Source organism: Lampetra planeri, chromosome 22 (assembly GCF_965212315.1).
Source record: "Lampetra planeri chromosome 22, kcLamPlan1.2.h2, whole genome shotgun sequence".
Lineage (NCBI taxonomy): Eukaryota > Metazoa > Chordata > Hyperoartia > Petromyzontiformes > Petromyzontidae > Lampetra > Lampetra planeri.
Genome location: NC_136128.1, coordinates 6,403,323 through 6,422,323, shown reverse-complemented (window position 1 = coordinate 6,422,323; position 19,001 = coordinate 6,403,323). Strand labels below are relative to the sequence as shown.

Here is a 19,001-nt window from a genome sequence, read left to right as displayed (position 1 = left end):
GCTGATCTTTACACTGGGTTTTCAGCAGCCATTCCTGGTTGTTGCATCTACAAGAATTCCATAAATGCAATTGTACAAAATGTATGTTATATCATAGTGGACTCTTGGTAATATAATATTTCGGCCCATCAGCCTATGGGCCTTCAGGAATTTGAACTGCAGTATTTAAAATCCCAGACTGCACTGATTAGACTCAGCAAACTAAATATGGTCTAGATTTTGTCCACCTGATTAAAAATACTGCCAGAAAAGAAAACATTGGCCTAGAAGGCTAATAGGTTGATGAACTGAAATGTGTTTTTTGCATTTTAACCTGGAAAGACAGGACCGTATTAAGCAATTAATTAATAAATACATTGACAAAATAATTAATGTACTATCTAGAATGAAAGTTCCACCGAGCCCAAAGGAAGGCACAGCTCATAACACCTGGGCCCCACTATAGGCAGTGGTAGGGCCTGGTGACCATACCGTACCATGCAGAGTCCACCAGACTTCACGACCATCAAGCAGTGTTTCAGCAGCTCTGGGTTCATGCGACGCTACGAACAAACACACACGTCGGCCAGGATTAGCGTCCTTGTTAAACGGGGCTAACAAAAGATGTCCCCCTAAGCTGCAGGACCAAGAGAAAGCCGAGGGTGCTAAAAATATAAGAAAAAAACTGTTAAATCTTCAGAGTTAAAAACGTGTGCTGCTGCATTGGCATTGGGGCACAAGCACAAGTCATACAAATTAAACACATCTGTCAAGAAAAAACATAAGAATAGAAAAAATATTATTACATTTGTTTTTTTCGGAAAGCCTGAAGCTCAACTCTTTTTAAAGAGGGCCATACCAAATGTTCGCATTAGGGGGTGATGTTGCTACACGTAATCTCAATTGAGTCATTTGCTAATGTTTCATCATTGGGATGTTTGGCCATTAACAGTTACCTTGTGTGTTTTGTTAGCTGTATATACTGTAATAAGCAACGTTTCAAGCAAATGCCCTTCTTCAAGGCAGAGAAAGTTCCTCTATAGATCATATATTTGGATTTTACATCAATTACAATTTCAATCAAATTTCATATAAATTTAAGTATCGTAGATTTAGAATTTGACTTGTATGATTCTGATGTCATTTTGCAAAGTGTAGCATGACTGCAACTAAACGGTGTGAACGGCCACCATCCTAAGCTTGGAAATGTTTCACCTACTTTCATCCCACTGGGATAATTGCACAGGGTTGGTGTACGGTTATTTTTCTGCAATATTTTGCTGTCTTTTCTTGGATTTTCTGTTTGCACATAGTCACTTTAAGATGTTTTCTTGTTCATGTTTTTTGTTTGTTGCGGTTGCACCCGATTCAAGAGCCGAATGGCTCACAGGGCTATACCTAATAAATGAACTTTGAACTTTGAACCTACTGCGCATAAATCATATTGCATTTTACACACACATTTCTCAGAAGATGTTTTACTTTGTCACTTCGCGAGTTGAGAACCAAAAAAAACATCAAGTAAAACGAACAACCCTTTGTACAAGTCTATTGGCCCAGAACTTCAGATTAGATGGGGCCATGGTGGGCGTGATGTTCAGTCGGGCTACTCAACATGGGCACCAGTGCAACGGGCAATTTGCTATAAGATGGCAACAAATTTGAAACGTCAATGTGGTATAATCTCCTCGATTTTGTGGTGTTAAAAGTACGCATATTTTTTATTGCGCAAATAATGTATGCTTTCAATTAAATATTTCTCGATGAAATATATTGTGTAAACAGGGATGGCGATGATGTGAATGCAACTATCCGTGGGACTAATGATATTGTGGTTAACTCTCAAGAAAACAAAATATGGTTCAATAATCTGGAAGCCAATGGAGCTGAATATATTTCTGTTCTATAACATGTAACGTCCAGAATAAGTGAAAAAAAACTTGTTTGCATATCATAATCTCTTCCAAGCCATATAGCCAGCGTGGAAGAGCAGGCCAAAATAAACTTATAGTGGTGTGCGTACGCACTTTCAGGGCTGCACCTTTATCTTTATATACTATATATTTAGACAAACACACATATACGCAGGCACAGCACATATATATATACATACCTTGGAACTATGTGTGGCTCAAATATATCGCTGGGAGCCATGTCGATCTCTACAATATCTTTATAACAAAACAGATATACCGAATTACATAGCATACAAGTAAATTTGAGGACCTTTCCCCAATCCACTGCCGGATGAGGGCCTCCGCATGCCATGCGGGTCATGGGAGTTTAATTTACCGTACTCCGTGTGGCTGGGTGAAGGCGGGTTAGCAAATTTTTGGAGCATAGAAGCACAGTGCAACAATGTAATTTGCTGCACTAGCCTCAGCTGCTCGCATAGACCTGCAGCCTACACCACCTGTTTTAGATTTGAAGTTTTCGTGACTAGAAGGATTCATACTCTTTGTTTTTCTCGGTAAAGTCACGTAGGTAAAAAATTAAATAAATTAAATCACGACGTTTCGGGCGCAACCCAAGCATCCTTCTTCAGGTGAGGATAACTTAGCGAAAACACACTTAAGCGGTGAAAGCACACTTAAGCGGTGTGCTTTCGCTAAGTTGTCCTCACCTGAAGAAGGACGCTTGTTTTCTTGGTTCTTTCGGTAAAGTCACGTAGAAAGGAAATAATAAAATAATAAAAATAAAACATAATAAAATAATTCTCACACAACGCAAGCAACCGTCCTTCACCTGATCAAATAGAGCAAGTTAAGATCTATAAGTATCTTGGTATCATCCTGGATTCAAAACTGAATTTTGAAGATCACATTGATTATATTGGGAAAAAGACAAAAATTAAAATTGGTTTTCTATATCGACACAAGCACTGCTTCCCCCCTATGTTCCGTTTGGAATTGATTAAAGCTACCATACTGCCTCTACTTGATTACTGTGACATTGTTTATAAATCAGCCCCAAGTACTGTACTGAAGAAGCTTGACTCAATGTATCACTCGGCCTTAAGATTTGCATTGAACTGCCCATATAGGACTCACCACTGTGACCTCTACATTGGGTCAAACTTAACATCTCTGAATGTTCGACGGCTTGTGCACCAGATCTTATTTATTCATGATGTACTTGCAAAAGAATCTGCAGATTACCTGCTGGATCTCATCTCTGTTTCAAAGAACAAATTTGACCTAAGGTCTACACTCATTTACCAGCTTAATATTCCCTATTGCCGTACATATACTGGAGGAAGGGCCTTTGCTATTGATGCCCCCAGGGTCTGGAATGCTGTTGCCAATAAATTGAAACTTGAGTCACTACCTATGAGATCTTCACTCAAAACTGCTCTAGAGGAGTTGTACACCCCTAGCTGCCAGTGCTATTCAGTGACCTAAAATAAAATGTTTCGCTCCGGATGATCGCTACAAAGTATGACCTGTGTTTTGATTTAGTGTGCTGATCTTAAAGGTGGAGTGACTCATGCAGCCAGCTATGGCTGCAGGGTTTTGGTAGTACATGTTGTTTATGCCATTTATTGTGAAAATTCTGTCACAGTTCCTATGATTGCTTTTTCATTGCTTTCATGGCTTTATTTTGGTGATTTCGAAAAGTGTATTGGTTTAGCCATGTTTGTTTGTTGTAGTACAGAGTTAGACTGATGGCCTTAATCTAAGCTGTCTTGTGGTTGTTGTTGTTGTTGTTGTTTGACTTGCATCCCACTGGGATTTTTGCACACAGCGTTGGTGTACGGTGTTTTTTTCTGCAATATTTTGCTGTCTTTTCTTGGATTTTCTGTTTGCACTTAGTCACATATTCACTTTAAGATGTTTTTTGTTCATGTTTTTGTTTTTTGTTTGTTGCGGTTGCACCCGATTCAAGAGCTGAATGGCTCACAGGGCTATACCTAATAAATGAACTTGAACTTGAACTTGAACCTGACGACGGCTGCTTGCGTTGTAGCCGAAACGTCGTGAGAATTATTTTATTATGTTTTATTTTTATTATTTTATTATTTCCCTTCTACGTGACTTTACCGAAAGAACCAAGAAGATGAATCCCTGCAGTCACGAAAGCTTTAAATCGAAATTTAAGGACGCTTGTGTTGCGCCCGAAATGTCGTGATTTAATTTATTCAATTTTTTTACCTACGTGACTTTACCGAGAAAAACAAAAGAGTATGAACACCTGTTTTATGCACGGGGATCACCCGGTCAAGCGCTGTTCAGACTCGAAAACACTGCTTAGCTTTTAGGATCTGAGGGGGATTGAGCACATTCCGGGTGATTTGGTCACATGCTTACAGCATACACATATGGGACATTTACACTGCCTGACCTCCCCAGTTCATCCCGACGTAATGAACGAATTACCTGCTTGCTATTGTTACACCACTTGTCTAACATGCGATTCCTTTGCCAGTTTGGATGCTGGGAGATCGTAACCACCGCACTCAAACCTAGGCCCTTGGCTTCTGCTCTTGAGGTGAATTAAATACTTTGTAATAAAAAAAACATCACCCATTTGTTTGGGTGTTGTATAAATAATTCCCAACGGGACTATATGTAATGAATATACAGTATATGTGTGCATATGCTGTTTAATATAGCCAACTTATATACGTACCAAATATACAAGTGTTGCATAAAAACGCTTGCACGCAATTATAACAAAAAACAAAGACCGGGGAAGTCTGGCAAGTGCAAATGCCTTTAAGCACATGAAGGCATGCAATTTATGGAGCTATCACATCTGTACGTACTGACCCAGCAGCCCTGATCCAGTTTTAATCCGTCCAATCTGGGTGCCACTGCCTGGAATGTTGAGTAGCCCTTCTTTACAGCTCGCTCAGTGTGGCTTGATTGACCAACAAGTGGCTTTTTTTGGGTTGTTTTTGTTTTGGGGGAAAGGGGGTGGAGAGGAGGGGGGGGAAGGGATGATATCGATTGTCTTCACAATGCAAAAAAACAGGACTTGGCGAGGGAAAAAAAGAAGTCCCACGTTCACCTGCCAAACTGGAAACGTACGTTTTTTTTTAAAAGAGTTACGTAAGTCAGATTTTTGTAAAGTTCTGGCAGCACCAACGGTAATGATTGTTACAGATCTCGTCTGAGTGTGAACAAGACGACACCCAGAACTATTTTAAAGCCAGTCTCCCATTCCCCTCTTAAACCTTTGCGAGTAGGGGGGGGGAGGCTCAACCAGCATCACATAATACACCACAAATCAATAGTTAATACCGCATTCTCTGAACTATACCGGACTGTTTTTAAGTCCGGTAGGTGTGTGTAATTAGATTTGTAAATCGTCATTGACACTAAGCACAAGTGTGGGGTGCATCTTTCTTTCTGGAACTTCTTATCGTCTGACGGACACAGCAATACCGTATATATTTTTTTCACCAGATCCTCTCTTCTTGGCATACGGTTTGGTTTTGCAGTGCCATGTGTCGATCAACTTGCAGACTTGACACTGGTTACCGTCGTACAATCAGCCACATGCTCTTATCCTGTTTTCCACCAAGTCAACCCATCCCAGGTACCTCTGCTGAGATGGGGAGATAGGAGGGAGCCTTGTGGGTGCTTCCAGAGAATTCAAAAACATACTTTTAAGGATGTCCTCCTACTTACATTTTAATAAAATGCAACTTGGATGTATACAGCATTTAAAAGATGCAGCATCTCAAGATGAAGTACATAAAGTGCAAGATGCACTTTTGGGGATACCAAATGGGGAAATATACAAATTTGTATCATTAGGTTGGTCAGTCACAGGCAAATGAGCAGTCAAAAGTCGTGAGCCCAGACTTTTTAAAAAGTTTTGTAAGCCTAGACTTTAACAAGGGCAGCAGGGGCAAGCATCCAGCAGCATGGATGGCTGAGGAGTGGGAATTCCAGACGACAGCGGTGGTGGCAGCAACCTCCCATTGTGTCCTTGCAGCGGCTGCAGTCATTGCTATTTATGACTGGACATTTTCACAAAAAGCCTTCGAATCTCTAACACTTCTGACCTAAGTGATGGCCACAAAAAAAACCAGTGTCTCTGATGCAAGGCGGCGCATGTCAGTTTGCCATCGACACAAAGCAAGATCCCTGCTCATCTAGGACCAGTGGCACGTCCACAGTGCTCCAGCCCTGAAGAGTTGAAAAGCCATCAATTTTAGGATAGGACAAAAGTGTGTCAGACACCAAGAGTTGGATGTATGTATGTTGAACTTCTTTTGCACCGTATGCGGCCAACTGTGCGCATCAGAGTTGCGGGCTCTTCACCTCCATTATGGAACATTGCATCTGCTTCCAAATGATCCCTGAGGAAGTTGATACAATTATCTTGGTGGAACTTGTCGAGATGGTTGATTATTGCTGGAAGTCCACACGAAATTGGAAGCTTCTCCGGCTGGCTAGGCCAAGAAGAATACAATTCCCGGCGTGAATTGCAGCAAATATATAAAGCGGAAATGTCCAGGCCTGTGCTGAAGCTGCACAAACCTCAACTGTTTATTTTCCACATCAGATGAAAAATTATGGGTGTCGTTATCCCCTGCACAGTGGATAGGGTTGCGCCAATGAGGAGGGAGTGGTAGGGCTGCCAGTAACACTTGAAGGCAGCATGGTATGAATAGGCAGTTTGACAGGTCTACAGATGGACTCCTGAGAATAAGGCTCAAAATTGTGGGTCTCGCAAGAGCCCTGCGTTCATTGAATGGAGCTGCTTTGGTGATGGTGGCGGTGGAAACAGAACTGGGAGGCAATGGCAACTGAGCTTTACTTTCTGGGCCTTCACCCTCACAGTAAATTTTCAGTTGAGGTGATGATATGGGCTATGTGAACGCAAGACTCGCTTCGAATCCGTGAGAGAACCTCCAAACCAATGGGGATGGAGGCCGAAACGGCTTTGTGGCACGGTGGTTTCCCCTTCAAGTGCAGAGGCAGGCAAGTGGAGTCCAGTGGTACTTGGGCCAACAGTTACCAAGGCCACGCTTGGCCTATCTCTGCTTGTTAGCCTGGCTCTCTTCTGCAGGCAAAAGTCAACAGGCTGGATGACACCAAGCAACTGGTGCAAACAGGGTTGCCACCTGTCCCAGTTTTCCTAGGGTGGCCTCGGTAATGTGTACGTCTTCTTTGGACATTATCATTCCTGGCGTTTCTCAGTTGCATAATCATGGACAACTCAGCATAATTCATTTGAACGTATGTACCAACTCCCCAGATATTATGAGACATTCTTCTTATTCTTACGAGGTGGCAACACGAGGTACTAATTACAAGGTTGTCAAGAGTCAAGTTGGGCCTTGTCATGGAGAAATTATGTTTTAAAATAACAGGGGCTTATTAACTAACAAACAATAATGATACCAAACTGCGGCTTCCATGTAAATGCAGAGAAAAAAAGTGATGCTGGTAATCTATCCATCAGAGGAGGATGGGAGACTGACTGGCTGGGTTGACACCCAGACAAGATATCCTACAATCATTCCGACTGGTACTGCCAGACATTACAAAAACTGGTTCTTTCCAAAAACCAACCGACAAGATGATGAGAACACAAAACATGTCATATATTGAATTTTGATCCATCATTAACAATCACTGCAATGCATGTTCAGTTATACGGCCGAGGTGCTGCCTAGAGGATGATCGGTTACTTAGCAGCACACGTTTAAACATAATGTCCTGCATTAAATATATCACTTTAATTTTCAATACTTCAGTGCTATATTTTTAACTAGGTTGCCTCCAGTATTGGTAAAATGCTCAAGACAGCATGCTTGTAATGTGAACCTGAAAGGTAGTCTAAGGTCAAATTACAGTACTGTTAAAACATAACATCCATGGCAAACATGACATTGTGATTGTATTATCCTACATATCAATACTGTCATTTTAAATTTATATTAAAACATTTGAGAAAGCATCAATTATAATAAACACAGCACTTTTTCACAGCACTTTTGTAAAAAAAAAAGAAGATAATTGTACCAATGAATTCATGGAATTATCACTAAATTATACTTTTACCGCATCAAGAACTCAGTGGTGCATTAGCACAAACAACAAACGCAACACCTTCGTCAATAACACTGCCCTAATGGAAATAAATCACGCCATCTTTTTAACGAAGGTATTTCTGCATATAACAAGTGTGTAATGACGAGTGCGTTATGAGTTTGCCTACAGATAGAATTGGCCTTTGCAAGAGCTACCAGACACACACTCAAAATCAAGAATTGACTATGAGTGTGAATGTGACGATCACCATCTCATATGCAATACAATCCGTTGAATATGCTACAGGGCGTACAATATATAAATAACTTAACAATGCATTTATTTTAGCAAGATATGCTTGTCTCCTTACACCGTTTGGGTGACGGTGGCAGCATTTCTTAAATGCCTTGAGTGTTCATGATCTGAGTTTCCAGGAGGAACTTTTGACTGTTCAAAGCAGCGGTCCATTGCCAAATTCATTTCGAGGTTGGCCCATTAATAAGGCAAGCCTACTACGATACATATGCCACAGCCAAAGGTAGTAGTTTCTAAAATCCCCTATGGTGCATTGCTTTTCACGCCAGGAAAACGATGTGCATGCACATCCAATCAAGGCAGAATCATGATTGAATATGTTGGAACAGAAGAGATATTCTAACTTTGTCACTTTTTCCCAATTGATTTGTATTTTAAAATGAGGATTGAGTAAAACTACAGTATTGCATCATTTGCCGATTTTGGCACATAGTGGCTAAGGCTGCTATTACGTACACCCTGCAGCCCACAGTGTTGATAAAACACAAGGTCCTAGTCCCCACTGGTACCTCATTTGCCAGTAAAAAATATAATAATTGTTTTTTTACCCTTCCATCTGGCAACAAAACCGACACCCCTTTTACGAGGAGTCATGTTTGCATTGACCACAATACCTGCAGTCATAATGCAAACAAAAAACACAACTCTGATAATGTATGCACTGTCCTTGAAGTTGATTGGTCCACACCCGAGACAGCTTTCCTTAGAGCCTAGTCTCACATGGGTTGGACCAGACGATGCCAAAAGGCGCACAACTCAAAGACAATGCACCATCAGAGCATGAGAGCTCGGGGCAAGCATTGTCTTTGAGTTGTGCGCCTTTTGGCGTCGTCTGGTCCAACACCATGTGAGACTAGGCTCTAAGTGAAGCTGTCTCGGGTGTGGACCAATCAACATCAAGGACAGTGCATACATTATCAGAGTTGTGTTTTTTGTTTGCATTATGACTGCAGGTATTGTGGTCTATGCAAACATGACTCCTCATAAAAAAGGGGTGTCGGTTTTGTTGCCAGATGGAAGGGTAAAAAACCAATTAACAAGGTCCCAGTGTTTATGGCATTCATGGCTCTGGAGTGGAAAGCCTTGGATTGTACCTTCAACTCTTCCACCTGCAGTCCAGGCTTCTTCGTTTGTTTGTCGTTGTCCTTGTCGGCCCCTTTTTTCCGAGCCTTTTTTGGGGCCACTGCTGTTTATGGCAATTGGAATGTGATTGTTTGTGTGAATGGTAACATAGGACATTATACCAATGTTACACATTTATGCACAAGCATAAGAAAGCAACAACAAAAAACTGACGTATTTCATTGCTGGAATGGTGATGCAGTGATCAACACACTGGACAATGAAGCCGGTGATCTGAGTTCGATTCCCGGCCATAGCTAACATCAGTGGTGGAGTGGTATCTGAACTGGTCCTGCATCTCCCCCGACACTTTAACTCACACTGACCAGTTTGATTAAGTATGGTCAAACAACTTGCATGACTGACATGGCATGGGGAGGCCTTCACTCAGCAGTGGAATGACAAAGGTCTACAATTATTAAAAATGAACAATAGGCTTTTCATAGGCTTGTCTCAATGCATCCTGTTTAGATTTCAAAGAATGTTCATAATTTGGGGTCACAATTCAAGAATGTATTTTTGGCAGTTGTGGTAGCATCTACAGGATGAACCTCTGCAATGTTTACTAGAACGACATCAATCAATTATATGAAGTATTTATCATTAAAATTCAACGTATGTGTCCTGAGAGTCAAGTTTAATACATCGAATAATCATTCCATGTCTATGTTATATATTGAAAATTCATTAAGAATACAATTTGTATCATTAAATCACGTAACTTAGACACATGGGAATGCTCAGGCTTGAGTTATAATTAAAACTCAACACATGTGTCAATAGCCCTGCCCTCCTTAGCTTCATAGCACATGAAAGGAAGAAGGGGTCAATGCCGGAAACATTGTCTATTATATATTTCTTCTTTTAAGGCAGTGTTATTGACATATGCGTTGAGTTGTGTTGTTGTATGTGCTTGTGCACCACTGCCAACGCAATATCACCAAATAATTGGGTCATACCTACATTTGGTAACCCCCAAATGATAACACATGTTGTAAAGATATAGTGGAAACATTCTTCCATCTAGAGCTTATTTGCCTTGTGTTCAAGTACGATGCTGGGAGTGTTATGCTATGAGGCCCCTTTTTCCACTGGCCCAATCGAGCTGTGCCAACGTGGGTCCTTGATCTTACGGGGCGCCACGATGGCGAGATGTTAACTACCTCGCCTGGCATGCAGGAGGTCGTGGGTTCCACCCCGATCCTGATGCCTGTATATTTGGAGTTTGCATGTTCTCCCCGTGGTCGTGTGGATTTTTCTCCGGGTCCTCCGGATTTTCACTTAGAACTGAGTCAAATTAATATTGTGTTGTGAGAGGTCTTTGGAATACTACCTCTATTAACGAATCTATGTTGCACATTTCAAACAAGTTGTGTGCGATAGGCCCAGCCAGATGATGGTAAAAAGAACAAACCCTTGACAGTCACTGCAGAAGTTCCCTCTACTGCGTCGTCCTCCGGAGTCTGCCGTCGACTCTGCATACAAAAGAACATCACAGCAAACTCTGAAAGCGGTGACAATGTCGACATTTTTTTGGGAAAATAAACCCAAACAAGCAAATATCCCCCTTTCTTCCCCCCTTCCAACCCAGCTTATATATATGCTCCAAGCGCGTGTGCTGTTTCATTCAGACGCTGTCGCCTCGACAGACCTGGTTTTGACCTGAAGACGGCTACTTGCGTTGTGGCCGAAACGTCGTGAGAATAATTTTATTATGTTTTATTTTTATTATTTTATTACTTCCTTTCTACGTGACTTTACCGAAAGAACCAAGAAGATGAATCAAATATCTCTTATCCTGTATGTATGTCAAAAGGCTGTGTGTTCCAGGCTGCCTGATATGACTTTGAAGCTTTTTTTTACATGAAATAATACTTTCAATTCATGGCCAGATGTTATGTCATCATGCTCTCACAATACTGAAATTACATGTTCAAGTTTGAAGGGTGACATTAGAAAATACTCTGAAGAGGTATAACAGAAAACCTAGCCCTGCTCAAAGTGTTTTTTTTTGTTTTTCCTGTAAGAGTGAGACTAGTTTATGGAACATTATTGAAATAAAATTAACGGACTTAGTTACCAAATGAGCAACGCATTATTTTCGCACCTTAATACATTTTTCACGTAAGTCAGAATATAAAACATTTAAAGGCCAACCAGTCTTGTGAGTAATCTGGGTTTAGAAAAGGTTTCTTTACCATACATACTTTTAATCAAATTCTGGACAAGAAAAATAGGAAAAATCTGAAGGCTAAATCAATTACCATGATTACCATTATGCCTATCCTTTGCAAAACATGAAAGGGACTTGACTCAGTGGAAATGTCTAGTGATCTGATCTCTCACAAACCAAGGCCAGACCTCTTATACAAATAATACAAACAAACTCAACACATTCCTCAATAATACTGTTCTAAAAGGAACAATATGTAATCGATGACTTTTTGCAATACATTTTTGTGCATTTTATGAAAATGCTTCATATCATAAATGCCATTATGGTATCATCATAATCTTAAGCACCAGCAAATCATCGTGATCAGCAGCATTTGCAGGACCAGCAGCATCACGTACTAATGGTCATTCGCAGAGCTCTGAGGTGCTGTAAATCTGACAGAGTTTATGCCACAAACTTGCAAAATGAAAAAACAAGGAGGCCAAATAGTTGTATTGTTCCTGTCTTGCCATCACAGTCATTTGTATCCAGTATTAGGCACATGACATAGCCCTATCGAAGTACTCCACAGTACACATGGATCGAGGAACATGTCAAAACAAGGGTATAACGATATATCAATTCTCATTGATTCTAAACCTCAAACCGCTTGCGTAAGAATCCATGCGCTTTATTCTGTATATATTGTAAATAATGGGTTCACATGGCCCCAAAATCAACACGTATATGTATCACAATGTTAAAACGTGCATTTGCAAAACAGAAATACAAACGGGCCACAGGCTCTGCCTTAGTTCTGCCTTCATTCTGCCAGAGCTTCACCCACTGTGGCCCTTTATGCAACTGTTGACCAAGCTGTGGCCAAGTATTTCAAGTTTTAAGTTTACTTTGTTTAAGAAGGATGATAACTCGAGACAAAGAGTCTCAAGTAAGAGGTGAGCTGGTTCACAAAAATGACAAATGTACCATGAGTGGCAAACATAAGCTTCTTGTGAATTACAAAAAACTGGAACGTGGTTGAGTTTCTGCAAAATGGATATTGTTCCACCAAAAGGAGGCAGCATTTGAAAACGAATTTCTTTAACATGTAGGCTTTTGCGACCAATGTAATCCATAACATAGGTTTTTGGGTTGGATCGTGTAAATATAATGAGTCGTTAAACCGGCAAAACGTTGTACTCGAATGGTAAATGTCGTGGGTTTACTCAGGTGGTGGCGGATTTAACGGCAAATTTATATTTACGCCATTTAACCCAAAAGCCTATATTATGCATCAATTCTGTAAAACTGCTTTTTGAGTTTAGTTTGTTGTCCTTCCCACCGCACCTCCGATGAGAATGCTAGCCTACGTACAATGCGAAAGAAGTTCAACATACGTACGTACGTACATGTATGGCCGAAGGTACTTGACGAAATGTGCCTGCTTGTCATACCTCTTTGAGCATCTCTATGGATGCGAAGAACTTGGACCACCAGTCCAGCACGCTCTCGTCCGAATCGTCAGAGGTTTCCTTCTTCTTTTTCTTCTTCATGATCGGGATGGCGACTTGCTTGTCCTACATCACACACACAGACATGCGTATGTGTTTCACTTCTTCCGTCACAGTTTTTTGTCAAGCGCAGAAAATTAAAATAAACGTATTCATTGTCACAGCAGCTTCGTTGCAGCAAAGTGTATATTTAGGAAGAGGATCTCAAGCAAATTTCGATTTAAAGCTTTCGTGACTGCAGGGATTCATCTTCTTGGTTCCTTCGGTAAAGTCACAATGTCCCCCCGACAGACCTGGTCTTCACCTGAGGACGGCTGCTTGCGTTGTGGCCGAAACGTCGTGAGAATTATTTTATGATGTTTTATTTTTATTATTTTATTATTTCCATTCTACGTGACTTTACCGAAAGAACCAAGAAGAGGATCTCAAGCAAAGTTTACTTGAATATTTCTCTGGAATGATACAAAAGATGTTGAAACATCAAATAGACAACTATTTCAAGGCGTGAGCAGCTACATCATGGGACCTCATTTGTCAGTAATGCTTTTGGTCAGAATAAAAACAAAAAACATACTCTGATAATATATGCATTGTCTTTGAAACTAATTGGTCCACACCAGAGACATCTTTTTTTCGAGCCTAGTCTCAAACGGTGTTAGACCAGAGGACGCCAAAACACCGTTTGAGACTAGGCTCGAAAGAAAGCTGTCTCTGGTGTGGACCAATCAGCTTCAAAGACAATGCATATATTATCAGTGTGTGTTTTTTGTTTGCATTCTGACCATAAGTATTGTGGTTAATGCAGCCATGATTCCTTGTAAAAGGTTTCAGTTTAGTGTTTCAACATCTTAACACCTGTTTTGTTGTCAGAAAAAAGGAGAAACCCTATTCTCATATTGCAATCCATCAAGTGGTAAAGGCTCCCATGTCTATGGAATAGATATGAATCTGTCTCACTTTCAATCACTGGCCTATAAGCATTATCGTTATACGCTTATCTAGGAAATTGTTTTCAAAATACAAGTTTTAGAGATGTTTACTTGTTTGGACAATTCATTAGCAATAAACATTCGTATGCTATAAACCAGAGCATCAGTTGAAAACCTACATACCTAATGGAGGTGATACTCAGGCAAGCAAGATGGTAAGCTTGTGCATAAGACCTGTGGAGTAATGAAGGTTCTACAAACAAGCTTGTAGGTCCTATCTGCTTCTAGGTTGCATCTACATTTAATTCATCTTTAATTACAAAGTTGTAATGTATAAGCAGAACTCTGATCTGTTTCCACGAATAAAAATATGTTTTTTTGTCGATCAGCCTATAAGCTTTCCAGACCAATATTATCAAGCAGCATTTTTTAACGCAACCTCTGGACTGGTTTTAACCTTCTGGAGCGAATCAAGAGGCAGGCTTGCTGCACAAATTCTGCTGATCGGATCTTATTTGCAGATTAAATAACGAGTTTGGTGGTGTTGCATTGGCAGTGGTGCACAAACACAAATAACAAAAAAACTCAACACATTAGTCAATAACACTGACTTAAAAGGAAACATATAGATAGAATGGGCAACGTTTTGGCTAAGGACCTTCATTAACTTATTTATGTTCTATGAAGAAGGGTCATTTCCTAAATCACCTTACATATTTCCTCTTTGAAGTCAGTGCTGGTGTAATGCGGGCGTAAGCGACCTTCCGGATGTGACGTCACGGGGGGTGGAGTCATGTGACGTGGGGGGAAGGTTCGGGTCCTTAAGCGGGTAAACCGGAAGGGGAAGGCAGTCGGGGTGTGAGCGGAAAAGAGTGAGGCCACGCGGGCGAGTGTGGAGAGGGGGGGGCGCCGACGGCCATCGGGAGCCAACCCCGAAGATAAGAGGAAGCTGCGGAGTGGTGTGCAGCTGCAGAGGAGACAGCCAGGAGGGCTGCGTGTTAGAGGCAGCGGTGTGGCTGCCAGGAGGAGCTGCGGAGAGAGAGAGAGAGAGCAAGAAGCTGTCAGAGCTGCGGAGGGAGAAGAGCAGCAGCGAGTACAGCCAAGGGGGGCTGTGTGAGAGAAACAGCAGCGGAGCTGCTGTTGTGGATCGGGCCGACATTGGAGTCAGCACCGTGGAGAAGCTACAGAGTAAAGACAGCCGTGTGGGTGTACAGCACGAACCGAATAATAAAGGACACTGAGCCAGACATCGTGGTCCAGTCGTTTATTACACTGGTGTCGGAAGTGCAACGGCATGTCGAAACAAGTGAGGAAGAAAGTTAATCCGGCGCCTGCATCGGCTTCTTCGTCCGACGACGACGAACTCCCTCCAACCACGGATCCTGTTGGGGTGGTGGAGGAGAGCCCGGCTGAGGCGACCACGGGAACGGGAGTGGAGGATGTTGGCGCGGTGGCGGGTCCGTCGACATCATCAGACGCGGATCAACGATGGCAAGCGATGGCGGTACAACTGGAGGCACTTAAGGACGTCCTGGCGCATCTATGCCATCTCGTCGCGCCAGGGACGATGGATGATGCAAGTGGTGCTCCGCGGGCCGCCACGTTGCCTGTCCTGCCGCCGCCATTGCCCACGCGGCAAGAGGCCGCCATTTTGCGCGCTCCGTGGCGCCAAACCGCCATCTTGGCCACGCCGCGGGCCGACGCCATTTTGAATTTGCCATCACAACCACCACCATTGGAAGACGGCGGGAAGAGGAGTCGGAGTCGCCACCTTACAACGGTTAAAGAATTTTCCGTCGGTGGGGACTGGAGCGCGTTCGCCTGCCGCTTCTTGGCGGCGGTACGCACAGCAAGATGGACCGATGCGGAGGCTTTGGAGGTGTTGCCGACTCTCCTGGACGACGAATCTGTCCGATTCTTCCGTTCCATAACGACCGATAAGAAGGCAACTTTATGTGGTGTTTTTCAAGAAATGGCCGATGCTTATGAGCCACCAGATGATGCGCATCGGCGATTCGCTCAACGACAACGAGCACCAGAGGAGTCGCCCGTGGCGTTCAGGGGTGCGGTGCTGGAGCTGGCCATGGCAGCTTATCCTGAGACGCCACAGGACCTGCTCGAGCCTCTCATATTAGGGAAAATGTTGGAGCTGTCTCGGGATCTAGGGATCCCCATGCCTGTGTGTGGGCATGAGAAGCTAACTTCCCGGACGGCTGCTAAGTGTCTCGATGCGCAATTCAACCTCCGTCGCTGGAAACAAGTGACGGCGTGGACGGGGGGGCCCGTCAAAGAAGGGGATGCGCTGGGGTGGAACCCTGCGCAGGCCGTCTATGTTCCGGATGACCGGGGCCCTCAACAACTGACGGCCGCCTCCGCTCCATGGACGGGACGCGGCGGGCCGAGACCGCGCGCGGTGCTACCAGAACGGGGCCGTCAGGAGGCGAGGCCTGCGCTTCGGCGCAACGAGGCCGAATGTTTCCGCTGCGGGCGTAGGGGCCACTACGCCAGAGACTGCTGGGCCCGCTTCCCGGCTCCGCCGCAGCAGGAGGCCTCGGCACCGGTCAAGTCGGCTAAAGATCCTCCGAAACAGGCATGTCGGCACGCACCAGACACTCGGCAAGGCTTTCCACCTCACCCACCACCTGTGTTGCGCGATCCTATTGTTGTTGTTAAAGAAAGGCCATCGACGGGGCCTTGTCATTCAGTTACGCAGTGGCGCAAATTGGCACGGAGAGTTGTCGCGGCCGCTACGGGTTCGTCCACTGTACCGGGGTCCATACAAGGTGTGGACGTGCGCATTTTGGTCGACTCGGGGGCGTCTGCGACTATTATATCGGATGTCATTTTCCATCTGTTGGGCATTCCGTCGGGGGCTGTGCGTCCGGTTTATGGGTCGTGCGTCGCTGCGAACGGGGGTAGCATGGGTATCGTGGGTCAGGTGGATGCTAAGATATCTATTGGGGATGTGTCGGCCTCGGGTGTTGTGTTGATATCGAGATCTTTGGCGGTTCCTTGTTTGTTAGGCACCGATTTTTTGGCTAAGATGCCCATTTTGATCAAAATCAATGAGAATTGTATTGAACTGCCGGGGGGCCGTCAAATCTCGTTTCTGCCGTCGCCCTGGGGGCGACCTGCTTCGGCCGTACAAGTGCAGGCGCTGTCCGTCGCATCTGTGGACATCCCACCTGGTACACAGATGCTTATACCCTTGCGGTATCGGAAGCCCCTGCCTGATCGGCTAGGAGCAGTAGGGGTCTTGTTGTCACCGTCCGCCACAATAACAACCGGGTTGGCGTTAGTGGGGGCACAGACCATCGTCCGGCCGAATCAATTACCGTTTTTACAGGTGCTTAATGCGGGGGGAGAAAACGTCCGTGTCCCGGCCGGTACGGTTGTGGCACATGCCACTACGGCGTTTGCGACCCATGATTGTCCACATAGCCGGGGAGTTGTTGCTGGGGTTTCCGAGCCAAGGAGTTCGGATGATCGTTGGGTTGCTCATTTATGTGACGAAAATTCTTCCCTGTCCATGGAGCAACGTGGTGCGCTGCGTAAATTGTTGTTGACATATTCCGATGTGTTCAGCTCCGATGATTTGGATTTGGGCCGCACTTCCTTGCTTTACCATCACATTGAGACGGGCGATGCTGCCCCTATTCGATTAAATTCGCATCGGATGAGTCCTGCGGAGCGAGAACACGTACGGGGGGCAGTGGAAGACATGTTGGCTGCGGACATTATATCGCCATCTAACAGCCCATGGGGCGCTCCAGTCGTCTTGGTTAAGAAGAAGGATGGCAAATTGCGATTTTGTGTTGATTTCCGCAAATTGAATAAGATATCGGTGGCAGATGCGTACCCCCTGCCGCGTATGGATGACTCCCTCGACGCATTGTCGGGGGCTAAGTTCTTTTCCACACTGGACCTCTCTTCGGGATTTTGGCAGCTTCCCCTTGACGAGTCCTCACGGGAGAAAACCGCATTCCGTACGCCGCAGGGGTTATTTCAATTCAACTGTCTCCCGATGGGATTGAATGCGGCCCCTGCTACATTTCAAAGATTGATGGAGCTCGTTTTGACGGGGTTGCAGTGGGAGACATGTCTTATATATTTGGACGATATCATTGTCTTCAGCCGCACATTCGATGAACATTTGACGCGGCTGGAGACAGTGTTCACGAGGATGCGTTCTGCCAAATTGAAATTCAAAGCAAAGAAATGTCACCTACTGCAACGGTCCGTCCGCTATTTGGGGCACATTGTGAGCACTGAGGGAGTGTCCACGGATCCGGAAAAGACGGCGTGCGTCCGGGATTGGCCGACTCCGGCCACCGTGGGGGATGTTCGGCGGTTTTTGGGATTTGCCTCGTATTACCGAAGATTCGTGCCGGGTTTTGCGACGATTGCGAGGCCTTTGCATCTCCTTACGGGTAAAGGACGGAAGTTTGTTTGGGGACAGCCGGAGGAGGCGGCCTTTCGGAGTCTGCGTGATCTATTGGCCACGGCCCCAACATTGGATTATCCCGATTTCGATCACCCATTCATTCTTGATACGGACGCGAGTGACACAGGTATTGGGGCGGTGTTATCACAGTCTAAAGGGGGTGTAGAGCGTGTCGTGGCGTATGGTAGCCGAGTCTTGTCTCCTGCGGAAACCCGCTACTGTGTCACTCGCAGAGAACTATTGGCGGTTGTTTTTTTCCTACGGCAATTTCGACCATACCTCTACGGTCGTTCTTTTATTGTGCGTACGGATCATGCGGCCTTGCAATATGCCCTTAAAATTGACCAGCCATCCGGACAGTTGGCACGTTGGTTGGACACGCTACAGGAATTTTCCTTCCAAATTCAACATCGGAAGGGAGTGCGCCATGCGAACGCTGACGCACTTTCCAGATTACCGCGGCGCGCCCCTTGTAAATGTGAGTCGGGGACGCATAGGTGTTCGCCGATTCCAAACCCCCCTCAGCCGCTCACGTTGGCCGTCGAGAAGTCGGAC

The 19,001-nt window shown here is 44.3% G+C and overlaps 1 protein-coding gene across 1 annotated transcript in view; it reads right to left on the bottom strand.

Moving 5' to 3' along the window:
- Positions 1 to 19,001, bottom strand: part of LOC144724951 (otoferlin-like) — a 71,151-nt gene that overhangs the window by 21,522 nt on the left and 30,628 nt on the right. Inside the window, exons 23-26 of the mRNA XM_078604293.1 lie at positions 13,017 to 13,139; positions 10,822 to 10,882; positions 9,380 to 9,471; positions 477 to 542 (exon numbers count right to left, since the gene is read on the bottom strand). Of these exons, the coding sequence (XP_078460419.1) occupies positions 477 to 542; positions 9,380 to 9,471; positions 10,822 to 10,882; positions 13,017 to 13,139 (342 nt within the window). The remainder of the gene's footprint in view (positions 1 to 476; positions 543 to 9,379; positions 9,472 to 10,821; positions 10,883 to 13,016; positions 13,140 to 19,001) is intronic.